The sequence below is a fragment of the Heterocephalus glaber genome, unplaced genomic scaffold (assembly GCF_053883595.1).
Source record: "Heterocephalus glaber isolate CG9 unplaced genomic scaffold, H.glaber_assembly_v1.0 deba00000470, whole genome shotgun sequence".
NCBI classification, from domain to species: domain Eukaryota; kingdom Metazoa; phylum Chordata; class Mammalia; order Rodentia; family Bathyergidae; genus Heterocephalus; species Heterocephalus glaber.
Genome location: NW_028258145.1, coordinates 16,900,508 through 16,918,300, shown reverse-complemented (window position 1 = coordinate 16,918,300; position 17,793 = coordinate 16,900,508). Strand labels below are relative to the sequence as shown.

The 17,793-nt window shown below is 37.0% G+C and overlaps 1 protein-coding gene across 4 annotated transcripts in view; it reads left to right on the top strand.

The window, feature by feature from the left end:
* Nucleotides 1-17,793, top strand: part of Ptcd3 (pentatricopeptide repeat domain 3) — a 48,559-nt gene that overhangs the window by 10,123 nt on the left and 20,643 nt on the right. For 3 of the 4 annotated variants that reach the window (XM_087204274.1, XM_004844588.3, XM_087204276.1), the window contains exons 7-21: nt 995-1,118; nt 4,965-5,080; nt 6,907-6,977; nt 8,372-8,459; nt 9,252-9,312; nt 9,422-9,507; nt 10,140-10,284; nt 11,104-11,154; nt 13,057-13,146; nt 13,433-13,461; nt 14,365-14,471; nt 15,157-15,235; nt 15,336-15,426; nt 16,248-16,333; nt 16,806-16,942. In XM_087204274.1, the coding sequence (XP_087060400.1) occupies nt 995-1,118; nt 4,965-5,080; nt 6,907-6,977; nt 8,372-8,459; nt 9,252-9,312; nt 9,422-9,507; nt 10,140-10,284; nt 11,104-11,154; nt 13,057-13,146; nt 13,433-13,461; nt 14,365-14,471; nt 15,157-15,235; nt 15,336-15,426; nt 16,248-16,333; nt 16,806-16,942 (1,361 nt within the window). Of the gene's footprint in view, nt 1-994; nt 1,119-4,964; nt 5,081-6,906; nt 6,978-8,371; nt 8,460-9,251; nt 9,313-9,421; nt 9,508-10,139; nt 10,285-11,103; nt 11,155-13,056; nt 13,147-13,432; nt 13,462-14,364; nt 14,472-15,156; nt 15,236-15,335; nt 15,427-16,247; nt 16,334-16,771; nt 16,943-17,793 lie in introns of those variants that run through there. The other variant, XM_021258206.2, reaches the window with a different exon arrangement.

Sequence of the window (17,793 nt, the reverse complement as noted above, 5' to 3'; positions counted from 1 at the left end):
AAATACAAGTAAAACTATAATTTAGAATTTTTAATCTTAGGTTTCTTGATTAATTTATAAGAAGTTAACTATTCCAATTATAGTCAGTCTTTTTTATATGTTTTTTAAAAACAGCTCAGCATGGAAACTGAAGAGTAGACACCTCTAAGTAGACTTTAGATTGCTCACAAAACAGTAGTGAATTTGTTGGGATTAAATACGCATCCTACACATATCCTCACAGCTTGGCTGTAGATGTTTATGTTTGATTTTTAAGCCTGTATACACAGTAGCAGCTTGTGTGGTTACTATTTGATCATTTATAATAATGAGAATAAAGTTAGCTTAGCTGTGGATAAAGTAAAATGATAAAGAGATTTAAAATAAGTTTGAAAATGAGTAAGAGGGCTGGGGATATAGCTCAGTGGCACTGCGCCTGCCTTGAAAGCACAAGGTCCTGAGTTCAGTCCCTGGTACCAAAACAAAAATAGAAAATGAGTAGGATGACTCAAAATAGAAGGTATTGAAATTTGTGTTCAGAAGTCTTCCAACCTCTCAGGTGCCTAAGAGTTCACATGTAACAAAGTAGTTGAAGTAAAAGGACATGTCCATTAGCCTTTGCTCTGAAAGGCTGTGAGTTACGTATTTCCACAGTCACTGCATTTCAGACACAGCAATGTTTCTATGATACTGGAAACTACATGTATGTTATGTAAATAATATGAAACTGTATATTTTTCAAAAGTTTTTTAAACTTTGGAGAATCTTTTGTTAAGATGTTAAAGAAATAAAACTACTGGGAAAACACTTGTACCTTCAAAGAAAATGGCTAAATAGTTCTTGTTTCAGACTTGAGTTTTTTCATGTTAAGGTGGTGAATAATATGTAGTACAAGAAAACTGAATTGGAGCAGTGAAATTTTATCTTGGGTTGTTGATAATAGAAGTTTGGTCCTGTTTGGTTATCCTCTCACCTCTCCCTGTTTGTAGTAACATTGGACATCTTGTCTTCGTAGTGTTTAATGCCTGAGTACTTTGAACCCCAGATAGAAGATATAAGTGAAGCTGCCCTGAAGGAACGAATCAGGCTGAGAAAAGTCAAAGCTTCTGTGGACATGTTTGATCAGCTCTTGCAAGCAGGTGACTCATTTCTGTTAAAGCCCCCCTCCACATGGGCCACAGTTATGTGATCCAGGAAGTAGTACTGTACTTAACTCTGCTTAATAACTATTGTTTCTAAGTTTAGTAGGCAATCTTTCATGTTCTGCTTTATTTTTGTTTTAAAATTACAAATGAGGTAGAATTGCAGTTTTGTAGGTTCTGCTCCACTTTTGTTTTAAAATTACGAGTTGGGCCCGGGGATTTAGCTCAGTGGTTCTGCTGCCTGCCTCACAAGTGCAAGGTCCGCAGTTCAATCCCTGGTACAGAAAAAAAAAAATTAATTACAAGTGAGATTGAATTGCAATTTTATGGGGCCTGAAGGTATATATAGCTCATTGACATAGTGTTTACCTAGCATGTGAGAGGCCTTGAGTTTGATCACTGTGTCACCCAAAAAAAAGTTGCATCTTTGTTAGTCAATTGTGTTTTTGTAGCGTTGGTAGAGAAATTATATAGCCATTCATTCTTTAGTTTCCCCTTTAAAATTAGGTATGTTTATCTGTTGAGTTTTGGAAGGCAGGGGTATATGAAGCAGATAGATACACTTAAAGAGCACTAAACTAGGATCAGAGGTTTGATATTGGACCCCTCTGGCACAGATTGTTCTGTGCCCTTAGAAAAGCCACTTAATTCCTCAGAGCCTTTACCTCTGAAATCCTGTGGAACTTGAATTAGATCTGGCTGAACCTCCAGGGATACATATCTAAATAGCACGGCTGATTTGCTGCTATGAGAATGTTCATACAGGAACATCAGAGTCAACTGGCATTATTTAAGTTTTGGAATTTGGAGTGCTGTTTGGTGATTTGGGATGAAAATCTGGTAAACATGGAACTAATGAAGCTGGACTGGACCACTCAGTGTATACTTGAACACAAACGTATGCATAAAGCTGTGTTTGAGAATTTCAGTACGTAAGCTGTTACAGCATCAGAGGTACAGCTGAATCATGATGGTAGGTTATAAATTGGTGAGGCTCTTCCTTCTGCTTGTCTAATGTGATCAACACCTGGTATCAGTCTACATTGACGTTCTTAGTGCCATATATCTTTTTGTAGTTATAGTTTTACCCACAGTGATTTTGGTGTGTGCTATCATCCAGTGAACATTTTTTAAACAGTATGTCAGAACCACAGCTTGGTAACAGTGAGCCAGCTCACTAGGGGAGGGATGGTGGAGAAGTACATTATCAAGCACCTGGTGAGTGCCATGCGTTCTGCTAGCCATTTCACATATTTAATTCCATAGCATCTTATACATTGGTGTATTTAATAGTCATTTTATAAAGGAAACTGACCTTAGACCATTTTACTAGGATTGCACAGCTCTGAGATAAAAGACCCAGTTGTGTCCTCTTTACTATCCCTGCTTTTCTAGGCTTTTAAGGTTTTTTGCGGGGGGGGGGGGTGTTTGGTACTGGGGATCGAACTACGGTCTTTGTGCTTTCAAGGCAGGCAGCTAATGAACCACTGAGCTAAATCCCCGGCCCTAGGCTTTTAAGTTTTGATGAGCACTTTTTCTATCTGTATTTTGTGAGGAAGACTCAGTTGATTCTCTTAAAATAGTAAATTTTATCTCATAACTTCTCTCTTCCCTACCCTTTTCTTTTTCTTTTTTTTTTAATTAATTTATTTTTTCCCCATTAAGTTTATCTGTACATTTTAGGTATAAAATACAGTTACATACATCATTGGGATCTTGTACCATTACATGAGTATTTTGGTTCTTATTGTTTTCCCCTTCTCCTGCCCTCCCTTCACCCCCTCCGCCCTTCCCTATTTGCAAAGACTTTGTTTCCATTTTTTTCCTTTTCTCATATTTTTTCTTTTCCCTTCTTTCCTTTCCCCTACCCCTCCCACTTCCCCTGCTCCTTTAGACCTTTACTTCCTATCACACAATATCAGTTATACATTTTAAAAATTACAATATCAAGATCTAGGAGATATTACCACAGATTTTACAGAATTTAAAAGAATACAGAAAGCATATTACAAAAATCTGTTTTGAAATTTGAAAACTTCTAAGAAGTACCTTGGAAGACAAATTAATGAAACTAACTCTGGAGGAAATATAAAATTTGAATATCACCTATTAAAGAAAGTATATTCCTAGCTTGGAAACCTACCTATTTGACAACAACAGGCTTGTATACATTTTAACTGATAAATTATATCAAACATTTAAAGCAGCAAAACAAAAGGAACACTTCTCCCCTAATTTTATGAAATCAACATTGTGCTAATCCTAAAACTGGATAAAGATAATAGAAGAAAAAAGTATGAACATAGATAGAAATTTGTTTAACAAACTATTAGAAGTCAGATATGGCAGTATGTAGAAAGTGGTTTTATTATAGGGATGGCAGTGTTGGTTCAGCATTGAAAGATCCACCCCCAAAAATCATCATTTTAACAGAGGAAAGCAGAAAGCCATATGATCCTGTCACTAGTTGGAGAAAAAGTATTGGACTAAATTCTACACCTGTTCATGCTAAAAGCTGTCAGGAGACTAGAAGTAGAATAGAGCCTTCTCAACAGATTAAAGACATGTACTCCATACTTCCAGCAAAAACGCCTTATATGAATAGAGAAGATTCAGTGCTTTCTCCCTAAGGTGGGGAACAAGAGCAGATATGCCTACTCTTCATCTGTCCATTAAACTTTGAAACCTAGGCCTAAACCAAAATAGTCTGGCAATAAAATGACACAATTAGGATAGGATTGGCAAGGTAGAAGTAAAATCTTTATATATAGATGAAATGATCATCTGCAGAGAAAATACTAAGAAAGTTTTGTAGTTTTAGTCTTTCATATTTAGATTCATAGATCCTTTCAAGTTATTTTTATGTATGGAAATAAAGGGTTGAGGTTAATTTTTTATATACGGATACCATTCTAGTGCCATTTGCTGAAAACATCTTTTCCTCGGCTCTTGAATTGAGTTTTATATTCTATAAAATGCTAATGTTAAATCTTTCCCAAAAAAACCACAAAAACAAACAAAAAAATAATCTTTCAAAACTCAGTGGACCATATATGTGTGGTTCTGTTTCTAGATTCTGTTTTATTCCAATGATCTATATGTCTTTCCTTACACCAACACTGCCTTGATTACTGTAGCTTTAGAGGAGGTCTTAAAATTAGGTCCTACCATTTTCTTTTAATGAGTGCCAAGGTGGGAGCATGGTTTTTTGAGATAGGGTCTCGCTATGTAGCCCAGGCTGGCCTTGAATTCACAGCAATCCTCCTGTCTCAGTCTCCTGGGTGGTATGATTACAGGCATGTACCACCACCCCTAACCAGAGCGTGTTTTAAACAACAATTTTTTTATTGTTGTTTGTTTTGGTTTTTTCAGTGCTGTGGCTTTAAGAGAATAATAGTTTTTAAAGGCTACTATGCTACTGTTTTTAAGCAAGATTTTAGTGGGTTCTGGATCCAAGTGGAAAATTATTCATGTTCACGTGATCTAGCAGGGGAACTAAGTGGAAATAGTTTCCAGAATAGTCATTTTGGAATTGATAATTACAACTATGAGGTTGTTTCTCTAAGGGTAGGAGTACCTAAGAAAAATGAGCACAAGGTCAAACCTCATCTTATATTTTAATATTTTCTGTCAAACTACACTGGTAGTTGAAGGTTTGTCCTTGTCCTTATCATTCTTGTATTTGGGTCTGTGTTGAGTGCATAGTCATTAATTGATAAAGTGGTAAATGATGTTAAGTATGTAGCCAAAAATGCCACTGCTAATAGAAAAAGTGAAAAATTTTAATTTAAAAGGCTTTAGTTCTTATCAGTTTGACGTTTCTTTCTTTTCTTCTACCCACAGGAACCACTGTCTCTCTTGAAACAACTAATAGTCTCTTGGATTTATTGTGTTACTATGGTGATCAGGAGCCACCAGCTAAATATCATTTTCAACCGACTGAACAGTCAGAAGAATTGGTAATAGCTTTTGGCTTTTTTTTTTTTAGTTTAAGTAATACTTCCTCAAACTAGAACATGTTTCTATGCCATACGTTAGTGTAGCAGTAAGCTGGCTGTATTGAGATTTGGTACAATAGCCAGATAAAAAGTCATGCTGGAGAAAACGAGAGTTTCAAACAATTATTTTAACCCTACTCTCCGGCTTAGAATATTTTGTCCTCACCTGCCACATATTCATGCAAAACTTTGACCAGAACTGTTTGGACCAACCCTTCTGTCATGGTGACAGCGTGATTATAATGGTACTTCACAAAAAGACTCTGTGGCTGAACCTCTTCAAAAATTCATACGTACAAGTATATAGGAAGGTCGGGGCACACCAGGCTAGAGAAACTGTGCCATAGGCTACCTGTTGGTCGAGTCATATCCTGTGTCTCAAAACTCAAATTCATTTATAGGATACATTTTGGGGAAACCTTTGAGTTAGGTGAACAGATATATATGACATTTTTTGTAATATGGAACTTATACTTGTAATTGCAAAGATACTGAAAACAATGTAAATGTCCAATAGTGGATGATCAAATTATGGTAAGAGGATTGAGTAGCCATTGAGAACACTAGGTACATATCTGTTCAAATATAGAAATATTCGACTGGGGATTTAGCTCAGTGGTTCTGCCGCTTGCCTCACAAGTACAAGGTCCCAAGTTCGATCCCTGGTGCCAAAAAAAAAAAAAAAAAGTTTGCAAATATAGAAATATTCATTGTCTAAGTGAGAAACAATCTGTACAATACACAGGTTGAACATCATTAATCTGAAATCTCTAATAAAAATTTTTGAAGCCAAATTGCTGAACTACTCAAACTTTTTGAGCACCACTAGTAGAAAATTCCACACTTGACCTCATGTGACTGTTTGCCATCAAAACTCAGGCACGCTAAATATACTATATAAAGTTAAGTCATGTGTCCTAGGGTTGTATGAAACATGAGTTTCATGTTGTAACTTGAGTCTCATTCCAAAGATATCACATATATGTGGACATATTCCAAAATTTTAAGTCTGAAACACTCATTTCAGATAAGGTATACAACCTATATGTATATATGCACTTTTTTTTTTTTATATGCATAAGAAAATAGGCATTAAAAGTATTTCTTGGGCTGGGGATTTAGCTCAGTGGTTTCGCCGCCTGCTGCACAAGTGCAAGGACCCAAGTTCAATCCCCAGTACCAAAAAAAAAAAAAGTATTTCTTAGGCATGGTGACACATGAAAAATCTCTGCACTCTGGGAGGCTGAGGCAGAGGGATTGCAAGTTCAAGGTCAGCCTGGGCAATTTGGCAACTTAGCCATCCTGTCTCAAAATAAAAAGAGGCTGGGGTTGTAGTTCAGTGTGAAGGGCCTTGCCCTATGCTGCTAAAAAAAATTCTTTGTAGATGATAGGATTATTGACACTTTTCTTGCTAGTTTGTTCTGCACTAGTAGGAATCATTTATATGCAGAGTAACTTAAGTCTTCTAAGGTGCATATGCAATGGGTTGTAAGTTACCTTGCTTTCCAGAGCATCTCCTAAAGCCTGTCCTGGCTGTCCCTCTGTCTCTCTGGCCGCATCACCTGAGGCAGAGGACAGGAGCCAGGGCTGGTCTCTGCAGTGCCAGCCATGCCTCTGGGTGGCCTTATCCCAGAGCCTGGCTTGGAAATAAAAGGGCGAAGTTTAGTCTTTTAAAAGAAAAAGTCTTAGCTTGTTTTTCTGAGTTTTCTTTCCCTTTGTAATTTTAAGTAGTCTGACTAGGAGAATGCATTTCATTGTCTTCTCTTTTGTTTCTCGTGATAATCCAGGAAGAGGCCACAGAGGAAAATAATGAAAAATCTACGGGGAAGACTGTTCATCAGTTGTCCACTACTTGGAAGTAAGTTACACATAATTAGAGCTTTGTATTATGGTTTTTGTACAGTGTGTGGAATATGCCCCACGATCCCCTGAAGAAGGTGTGATCTTGTGAATTTGTCTAGAATTTGCTAGCCAGGCACAGTGGGCATGCCTGCATACTGGCACTCAGGGCTGAGGCACAGGGGTTGCAGCAAGTTAAGAGGCCAGCCTGGAATACATTGTGAAACTGTCTCTGAAAACAAACAAACAAAAAAATAGTTTACTTTTATTGTACTTTTTTTTTTCTATCTTTGGAGACAGGATCTCTCTTTGAAGTTCAGGCTTCCTTTGAACTCACTATGTAGCCCAGGCTGGCCTCAAACTTGAGGTGATACTCCTGCCTCAGCCTCCTGAGTGCTGTGATTATAGGTTTGTACCACCACACCCAGCAAATTTCATTATATTTATATGATTTGGACCTTTTGTCATAAGGTCTTTTACCTTCAGCCACCAGTACAAAAATCTTTTTTAGGGTTGACACTTGTTTTGTTTTTCCCTACTTAACTAGTCATATCCTTCATATGGAATGACCTTTGATAGTTTGATCAGTAGTGCTACCTTGAAATATATACCCTTAATTCTGAAATTTTGATAGTTTTGTTTGTTAAAAATTCACAGACACTAGAATGGTGCCAAATTCAGACTTGACTAGTGCTAGGGATATAGCTCAATTGGGAGAGGGTTAACCTAGTGTGCAGGAGGCCCTGGGTTCAGTCACCAGCACTGAAAAAACAAAAAGACTTGACGAGCAAGCAAAACAAAGGTGAATAACATTTAAATACACTGAGAATTTAACTTAGTAGTGTCTAAATAGTAGAAAAATATTTCAGGTGTACATTTAGAGAAGGAAAGCTACTGTTGAGTGTCATGGGAGGGTAGATTACATATCGTGGTTGATTTTAGTACTTTTGAATAGTAGCTAAGAGCATGCATGGACTTGGGAGAAGAATTTTGGCTGTTTTTTGTAATAGGAAAAGAGATGTGTACTTAGGCTAGAATATGACAGAAGGGATTCAGAAGGAACCATTTTTAGCGGTTGCCTCTGGGGAGTTCTGTCTGAGGGTTAATGTACAGTTTGCTTTTTGTTATTCCTTTACATGAGAATTTATTGCTTGTTCATAAACATTTCATTTCCATCCTGGTTATGTCTCCTGTCTGCAGTACTGCTGGCAACTTAAAGTCTTTTAGCCTTGATTTTTCCCATTTTCAAGATGATAATCATATATCCCTCTCTGGACAGTAAGAATTATTTGAGATTATGTGCCTAAAGTGCTTGACACATAGCCAGGAGTATTGAAAAAATGTCAGTAATGGTGGTGGCTATTATTGGTTTTTCCTGTTTCCCTGGTTCATATTTATTCTGTTAATACCTAGGACAAATAACAATGCAGAACGAATCTTTGCTCTAATGCCAGAGAAGAACGAACATTCCTACTGCACAATGATCCGGGGAATGGTGAAGGTACACTTGTTTTACTTACTATTTTGTTGAAGGCTCACTAAGTCAGGGTTTTTCAACCTCACAGCTACAGGTTGAGTGCCCCTTACCAAAATGCTTGGAACCAGAAGTAGTGTTTCAGATTTGGGGTATTTGCATATACATAATAAGATGTGTAGGCAATGACACCAAGTTTAAACACAAGACACGTTTAAATTTCATATACGTTATACACATAGCACAAATTTTTTTTTGTTTTTGTGGTATTGAGGATCGAACCTCCTAGGTCCTTGCACTTGTGAGGCAGGCGGCAGAACCACTGAGCTAAATCCCCGGCCACAAACATAATTTTATACAATGTTTTTGCACCTTTGCTTTGTCTGTGACCTGTCACATGAGGGCAAGTGTGGAGTTTTCCACTTGGCAGCTTGTATCATTGCTAAGTTTCAAAGTTCATACCATTTCAATTTTTAGATTTGGAATGCCCGATCTTTATAAATGTGTTGTATCTTATGATTTGTTGGGGGATTGGCCTGTGCATTTTAGAATGTTTTAGTGGCTTGCTGGCCTCTCGCCATTGAATGTGAATAATACACTCCTCCCTCTCCGTCAGTTGTGACCACTACAGATATCTTCACTTATATCACCCAGTGCTTCCTGGATAGACAACCCCTGCATCAGAATATAAGTTTCTGAGAATGGGGGCCTAGTCTATTTTGTTTGCTGCTATATTCCCATCCCTGGAACAGTAGATAATGTGGACATTTCTGTAATGAATGAATTCGGTGATGATTGGCTTTTCCTTCCCCTCTTCAGCATCAAGCTAATGGACAGGCACTAAATATGTACACCGAGTTGTTAAACAACAGACTCCGTGGTAAGTTTGAGACATCCCTTTTATCGCACTTTCTCTTTCCTTTTCTCAAGAGTTTATATGAAACTTTCTGCCTCAATCATTGGCCCACATTTTGTCTTTTCTTTTACAGCTGATGTACACACTTTCAATGCATTGATTGAAGCAACAGCATCGATAGTGAATGAGAAATGTGAGGAGAGGTGGAATAATATGCTGGTAAGGAGGAATCCTCATTTGTCTTCAGATAGACTTTAACTCTCCTTTATGTGGGATGGAGACAGCATTCATTGAATACCTGTATGGCAGTCACTGCTCTCAGATAGCAGTTACCTGCTAACTGACCTTTGGTCAACCCTGTAAGTTAAGTAGCTGTGCCTGACACCTGAGAAGAACAAGTTACTTGACTTAAATTCTACAGGTAGAATTCAAGAACAGCTGGGTTACTTTGTTCATTTTGCATAATGGGTTTTTTTGTTACAAATTTCTGTCAGGTAAGTTAAATTGAAATCACTAGATTGATTCTTGTCTAGTAACTTAGGGGTATAAGTATGTTTTTACACCATACTACTTTAGTCTTTTGCATTTTATTTTTTTCCTTCTTTGTAAAATAGATTGAAGACTGAAGACAGACACCTTAATCAAGTGGTGTGGATGACTTAGAAGGCTTCTCTGAAAGGCAGAATCACTGGTCCTAATTAGCAGACAGTTATAAATTAGGATATACTGTAGTTATCAACCTACTTCAAACATAGCTAGAAAGCTAAATTCTTCTTTTACATGAAATAAAGTTTTGGCAAATCAAGGAATACCAAGGAATAAAATTTATTTCTTGCTTTTGATTCACCTAGGGTCTGCTGAAACACATGGTTGCACAGAAGGTGAATCCAAATCTACAGACTTTTAATACCATTCTAAAATGTCTGCGAAGATTTCATGCATTTGGAAAATTGCCAGCCTTAGAAACCTTACGTGAAATGAAAGCCATTGGAATAGGTAAGAGTGCACCCTAGAGTCCTTGTTGAAGACGAGACTGCTGACCAGAAGTTTCAGGGCTACATAAGCACTGAAGATGTGACTTTTGCTGTGTACATACTGCAATATGTTGGTAATTTCCTATCCGCTATTTGGCACACTTAGTTACATGTGCATTTGGCCCTTGTGTCCACAGATTCAATCAGTCACGGAGCAGAAGTATTTGGGAAACACAATTTTTGTCTGTTTCTGAACAATATCGTATGCCAGCTATTTACATACCGTTTGTATTAGATATTACAGGTCATCTAGAGATGATTTTAAGTATGTGAGACATGAGTTATATGCCACTTTATTTAAAAAACGTGAGAATTCCTAGATGCCAGGGGACAGTTGTACTATCATGGGAGCACCTGTATCATCTTCATGTTCTTTACAGAAAATTACAATGTTATTTTAGTATTTTATGTACTTTTCATAGATCCTGATTCTGAAGAGAATCGATCCCTTTCAGTTAGATGATTTTAAATTCCATGATATTTCTCTAGCATAACTGTTTCAACCCAAATGTGTGTCTTATTTCAGTACTTTTATAAGAATATTGCTTGGAAATCAGTTCACTTTATTTTGCTTTAATCTTAATGAAGAATCATATACTCATAGTTATTTACATTAATTTACATTAACAAGATGTGCTTCAAAATATCAAAAAATAGAAATACATCATTTGCTTAAATATGAGCATTAATATATTTTATAGTTCAGTGTGCCTCAGAAAGCTGAAGTTTGGATAGCTATAATTTTACTTTATTATTTTTTTTTCCTGCCTGGTGATTTGAGAACCCTCGCTTGCAACATATCATCATCTTATTCAGGTGTTTTATCAACATGGTAAGTATCATTTTAATTTATTTTACATTATTTTAATTTTTGTAGAAAATTGACCATCTTCCTGAGTTTGTATGATTGTTGCGGGTTATTTTGTCTGCATCTGAATTAATGGGAAAATCACAAGTAACATTTATAACCTGAGCAAAAAGTTATTCTTGAGGGTGGTGACCCTGTTTGTGATGCAAATGTAATGCAAAACTTGAGCTGTAGAGGAGAGGGTTATCGAATGTGCTGGCATTGTTTGATAAAGAAGAATGTACAGTTATTTTAGTTTGTAGTTCGTTTTGGTCTCCCAAGCTCTGCTGTGCATATAATAGTCACTAAAAATGTGTGGCTGATTGAGTAAAATAAAAACACTTAGTGGAATTAGGGCCCAGCATCGCTGTGTGTCTACTGGATATATATTGAACAGTGCAGATATAGGACATTTCAATCTTTGTAGAAAGGTAGTGGACGGTGTTGGTCCAGAGAAAAGTTTGAAGCCTCTGGGGGACTTCAGACTCCGTTTGTCACCTATTTATAGGTCAGTTAGTTCCTGTGGGAGTTGTGGACTTTGGAGCCAGGCACATCTGAGTTGACATTTCAACTCTACACATTAGAAGTTATATTAAAAGAGACTAGATGGGTTTGGTGATGAAATGAATTATGCAGTGTCCTGTGCCGTTCTGGGAAGGCATGTGCAATAGTAGACACTTAGGGCCAGGGATTTAGCTCAGTAGTTTCGCCACCTGCTGCGCAAGCGCAAGGACCCAAGTTCGATCCCCGGTACCAAAAAAAAAAAAAAAAATAGTAGACATTTAATCTTATTTGCTCCCAGCAAGAGGAAAAAAACCCTAGTGATACAGTACTTGTTATTCCTTCCTGTGATAGATTGTATAAAAACAATAGTAAGGAACCCTATCTCTGGTTTAGAGCACTAATTTTGCAAGGTCCATACCTTTACCTATAGTCAAATTTATTTTGTTTTATGAAGAAAAACAGTCCAACAGAGAATTGACTATCTTGATGATAGGTAAATGGTTTCCATGCTAATTAATATCCTGTGAATCTTCACTCAAACATGATGAGATTGTAGCCATGCTAGTATTTCTGAGCACAGAGTGTGTTGCTTTCCTCGGTGCCATCATGTTACGACTTTGGTTTAGTTGTTACCAAAGTCAGGGCAATGTATGTATCCTAAGTAGCAGCCATGACTATGGTTGCAGGGAAGCAGAGAAGTAGTTTCTCTATATCACTTGGCTGTCTGCAATGACAATTTCTAAAATTTACCCAAAGGAGAAAGCCTACAATAATAAATGCACATAAAATAGAATTAAATGAATCTAATAAAATAGGAATGTTAACAAATGTATACGGGCTTCAGGAAATTATAACAAGAAATCTGCAATTATTACAAATGTATTATGACTAAGGTGTAGAAAAAGACAGGGAAAGGAAGTTGAAAAGTATTTGACTGGACATACTATAGGTGATTTTCTTGACCTGTTAGTACTCAGCTCATTTGATCTTTTTGAAGAACTCTTCTACAGTTTCCTTTTTCTTGGTCTTCTCATCTGATTATAAAGGAAAACAGATGACTGCTAGCAAATAACATGTTTTTCTAAGTGTATTGGTTTGTTGAGGGCTGTATGTGCTGGCGTTTGCCCCTACTCCGGTGAAAGTCAGGGTTCTCATGAAGAGACTAAGGAGGAGTCTGATTGGGTACATGGACAGAGACCTGTGACTGTTCAAGCTCTTAGAATTGTACTCTGTGGGGTGCAGTATTTCCTCTAATAAGTGTTACCCCTGCTTAGCTTTCTGCCAGCCATTAGGCTCGGGAGGTATGTTTCACTAGGTGTTGTGAATTTGGTAGGGATGCAAGAAGTGAACCCTTGATAAAATCATTCTCTTTTTATTCTGCAGGAAGCTCTTTAAAGGAACCCTCTTTCATCATCTACAGTATAATGGATGAATTAGTGGGAAAGAAATTTTCTCCAGTGGATCTAGATGATGGTATGTACAGAAATTGCTGGTGTTTTTCCCATTAAAAGACAAAGCCATTTGCCTGAGTGCCAGCTATTAGAGGGCTTGTGATGAGGGAAAGGTTTAATTATCTTAGTAATCTTTTGGGTGATTGTTGTGTGGAAGACAAAGGTTTTGTCTCTTCTTGTTTTTATTTCTTCAGCTTTATTTCTTGTTTTTAAAAACAAGTGACCTATTTTGTTTGCAGGATTTTATTAATTTACTTGAAAACATTTCATTCTTAATAACAAAAACTCTTGTGAACTTTGACTTCCAGATAAGTTTTTTCAGACGGCTATGAATGCTGTAAGTACCATTTTTCGTTTAACTTCGTAGTCCTGATTTTAAAGATGATTACTTTCCATTTTCTGAATTTAACTATAATTAGAAGGTTCTCTTCCTACCTCTTAACTTTTGTTCATGTCTTCTATTTTTCTTTCTCTAAAATCTGCTTGTAAATTATGTGACATTCCTACCCTGTATTTATTATAAGCATTGCCTTTTTTCATGCCTGTTCAATAAGCTGAAATACTGCATATTTGCCTGTTAACTTTTTAAATTTTAATATTTTAAAGATAAAATGTTAGTATATAGTCCAGGTTGACCTTAAACTCATTATTCTCCTGTCTCAGCTTCCCAAGTGCTGGGATTAGAAGTGTGCAGCACCACCCTGCCCAGCTAGTTAACTTTTTTAATTGATAAAAATTGATTTTGAGTTTAGCTTTTAATTTTATAAGAAAAGTGTCATGCAGTTTCAGGATGAATAAAGTGTATTTTGCATCAGAAAGATAATTGCTTTGCAGTTCTGGGTATATTCTCCAGTTTTTTCCTTTCTGTACTAAAAAGTATACAGAGTCAGACAAACTTCAATGGTGACATAATTGTTTTACAGGAGGGAAGAACTATTCTGTAGGTGATTTTTTTGAAGCTATTTCATGGGGTTAATGTGATGCTGGCCTGTGAGCACACTGTGTGTTGTTTTTTTGTAGGATTTATTTGTAAAGGTGTAGTGTAGTGTTAGGTCACAACAATTTTGTTGTAAATTTTCCAAAACTTACAATTTTTTTCTGTAATTAAAACTTATTTGCTGTCGAACAATAAATTAAATCAATATAAGTATTTCCCAAGAAACCGTACTTTTTTCTTAATGTAATGAGCCAGTGATTGGCTTCTAAGAATGTCAGAGTAATACTACTTGCAAATTTGCAGTGCTCATCCCTCAAAGATCTAGACCTTGCTTACCAAGTACATGGCCTGTTAAACACGGGAGACAACTGGAAATTCATTGGATCTGATCTTCAGCGTAATTTCTATTAGTAAGTGTGCTTGGAAAAGTATCCTTTTGTTGTTAGTAAAGTCTGCAAGTGGGAAGCTTTTGGTGGTTCTCCCTGTCTCATCCCTGGTTTCAAGAAGCATGCCTGTTATTTAATAAGTGAGCACTTAGAAAGTAAAGCATTTGTAACATGCTGAATCTGGTAGTGTGTATGCTTCCAGAGTTTTTTCTTTGTAACTCTTTAAAAATCCATGTATCTTTTTTTTCCTATGGCCTTTATATATTTTCAAATTATTATAGCAAGGAGAATACCTGAAGAACTTTTTCCAATCCCTGCTTTTTAAAAAGTATTTAAAAATAAGTATACTGGCGCCCAGAAAGTTCCATAAGTGGATTTGCTTTTAGGCAGATAAAAACATGAATTTAAGGAGTCACCCTGTGTGTGAATCAGTGTGTGAGAGTTGTTTTCCATGTGTCCACATCCTTGCTTCACATTGAATGCTTTTAACATGCTTGTGATACTCAGTACCTTCTTGCCAGGACCTGAGAGCACACTGAGGAGTCAGTCGTAAATGACCAGTTCAGGAGCCGTCTATTGGGTCAAGCACTGGCCTTGAAACTTGAAATTGTTTGTAAATATTAATATATACAATTTCACTAATCCACTGAATCTTTGTTTTTAGATAATAGAGATGTTAGATTAAACATGCTTTTTTTCTCTGTCACAGTTCCAGGTTTTTCAGTTTGCTTTGTCTAATGGAACAAATTGATACCACCTTAAAGTGGTATAAAGACCTGATACCTTCGGTAAGCTGGTTCATGACTTATCATTTATCATTGTATAGGAATTTGTAGGTATCTTTGCTGACTAATGATTTAAAATTGTATTTGTGTATCTCCTAATCAGGTGTTCTTTCCCCATTCCCAAGTAGTGATGGCTCTCCTCCATTCTTTAGATGTGGCCAACCGTCTAGAAATGATTCCTCAGATTTGGAAAGGTTAGTGTTAGGCCTGGGTTTCTTCAGTATCCTATAGATTAATTAACATGTTAACATTATTGTTAGGGATAAAACTTCCATCTTAGGCTGGGTTGAGGTCCCTTTCACCACTTGCTTATGTCACATATAGGATTACATGAGTAAAACTTTGTTGAAAATGACCTATTTATCCCTTTGTGACATTTGAATAAGTTCGGTTTTGTGCAACTCTTCTGTAATGTGCCACAGGGAAGATTAGTGCTACTTATGTGGCAGACTCTAAATCTGAGTGCAGGTTGGTGACCTTAAAGCCCTGGCTGCTCCTCTTTACTCTGTTGGATCATTTTGGATCTGTGATAACCATGTTTCTCAGTAACAGCCATGGCATGGATGTGTTTTGGTCTGATCTGTGTGTATAAATAGGTTGCAAGATGAAACACAGATCTGTATCTCTATTATGTGATTACTGTATTACAAAGTCCACTTCTAGCTGGCTCTATTTCCATGAAACTGGGACTGCAGTCCTGTCCTGCCATTGCACAAGACTGCTCTAATGTCTGTATGTAAGAGAACACTGAAGTTTCCAAATGATGTAAATGGAGCTGGGGGCTACCCAAATGTAGTGCATAACACTTGACTGGAAATGAGAGCTTTCACTACTCTTTGTTTGCACCGTTAATCATCCTCTTGGTTTTCTGGAATCGTAGGATAAACTCAAAACAGAAAATATCAGCAGCTTTTTTTTTTAATGCACCAAAACAATGAGGTTAACAACTAACATTGCACAATGCCAAAAATTTCAGCATTTTGGTGATCATCCTTATGATTCTTTTTGTCTTAAGATAGTAAAGAATACGGTCACACATTTCGCAGTGAGCTAAAAGAAGAAATCCTGATGCTCATGGCCAGGGATAAACACCCACCACAGGTAGGACTGTCTTGAAACTCAAGTTTCATTATCAATATTAGATTTGTACTCATCAGTAAATCCTCTAACACCGAGGTTCTCTTATAGGGTAGTATCTCTTGTTTCATCTGTCATTGTGGAGAGTACCTCCCAAACCCAGATTTAGGTTATGATACATCTAAACATCTTGGTGTTAGCAGAATGCTAGTCCTAAAGTCACTCTGTTTCCTCTAGTTCAAGCTGCAGGAAAATAGCTTCTCCCTATGCTGAACAGAGCTTGGTTTTTTAAAAGTTCGCATATAAAAAGAAAACTCATAGTTGAATTTGATAGATTTGTCTAATCAAATTATCCCAGTACAGGGCCCTTTGTTCTTTTTACTGTATTATTTATGTGCCATATACATGATATATTCACATGGTAAAATGTTATTTTGTGAACTTAAATTACCATCACACCAGCTCAGCAGTTCTGCTGACTCTTAGAGCTTCTCAGCTTCAGATGGCGTTTGCTGATTGTGCTGCTGACATCAAATCTACTTATGAAGCCAAACCTGCTCCCAGTTGGCCAGCCAGTGTTCTCAACTGTATAGCTGCCCTCTTCTTAAGGGCTGAGAGAGCCCAGGAAGCCTGGTGAGTACAGACTATGAGTACAAGGTAGTAGCATTTCTACTTGAGTCTAGGACATTTACCTGATTCTCTAATTTGGCTGCATGATGCATCATTTACCAAGAGCCAACTAGAATGCATAGTTAATTTGCAGTGGGAACTTGCAAAATACTAGCTAAAAAGCAAATTTTTGGAAGAAGAGCACTGTGCGTAATATATAGTATTTAAGAGGGCATGCATGGTTTAGGTGAGCTGAGTATTGTCTTTCCATTTTTTACCTATTTTCAGTCCGTGAGCAAGTAAGTCACTTAACTTCACTTGTCAGCCCATGTAAATGGAATAAATTGGCCAAAAAATTTTTTCTTTAATTTTTTGGTCACTGGGTTGTTATTTGAGTGCTCCTCCCACTCCCCACTCCCTCACATAAAATGGGTGTGTACTTGGACTACTTGGAAACTAGCATTTACTAAACACAGCCTTGACTAGAATCCATTTTGGGTTTATGCCATTCTGTGGTAATGTTTTCATCAGCACTTTACTCACATCCTTTCTGAGATTAGTTATAAATGGGAACCTTATGCATATTTATTTTCCAAAAGTGAGAAGTCAACAAAAGGATACTTCGTAGGGGTAGTCACACTTCTACTTTAGTTTGTGTTGGGTGTAAATGTGTGTTCTGGGGGTTTAGGGTGCATTGTGCACAACTTGAATATCTGATTACCAGTCTAAAATGTGGCTGTTAAACTATCTCCAGGTAAAAATGCTACAACTTCTTTTAGAAGCATGGCTCATTCAACACACATGACCTGCTAGCACCTTCGCTGTAGTGACAAAGCTGGCATTTGCATGTGCCGCTTAGCTCAGGCAGGTTAGCA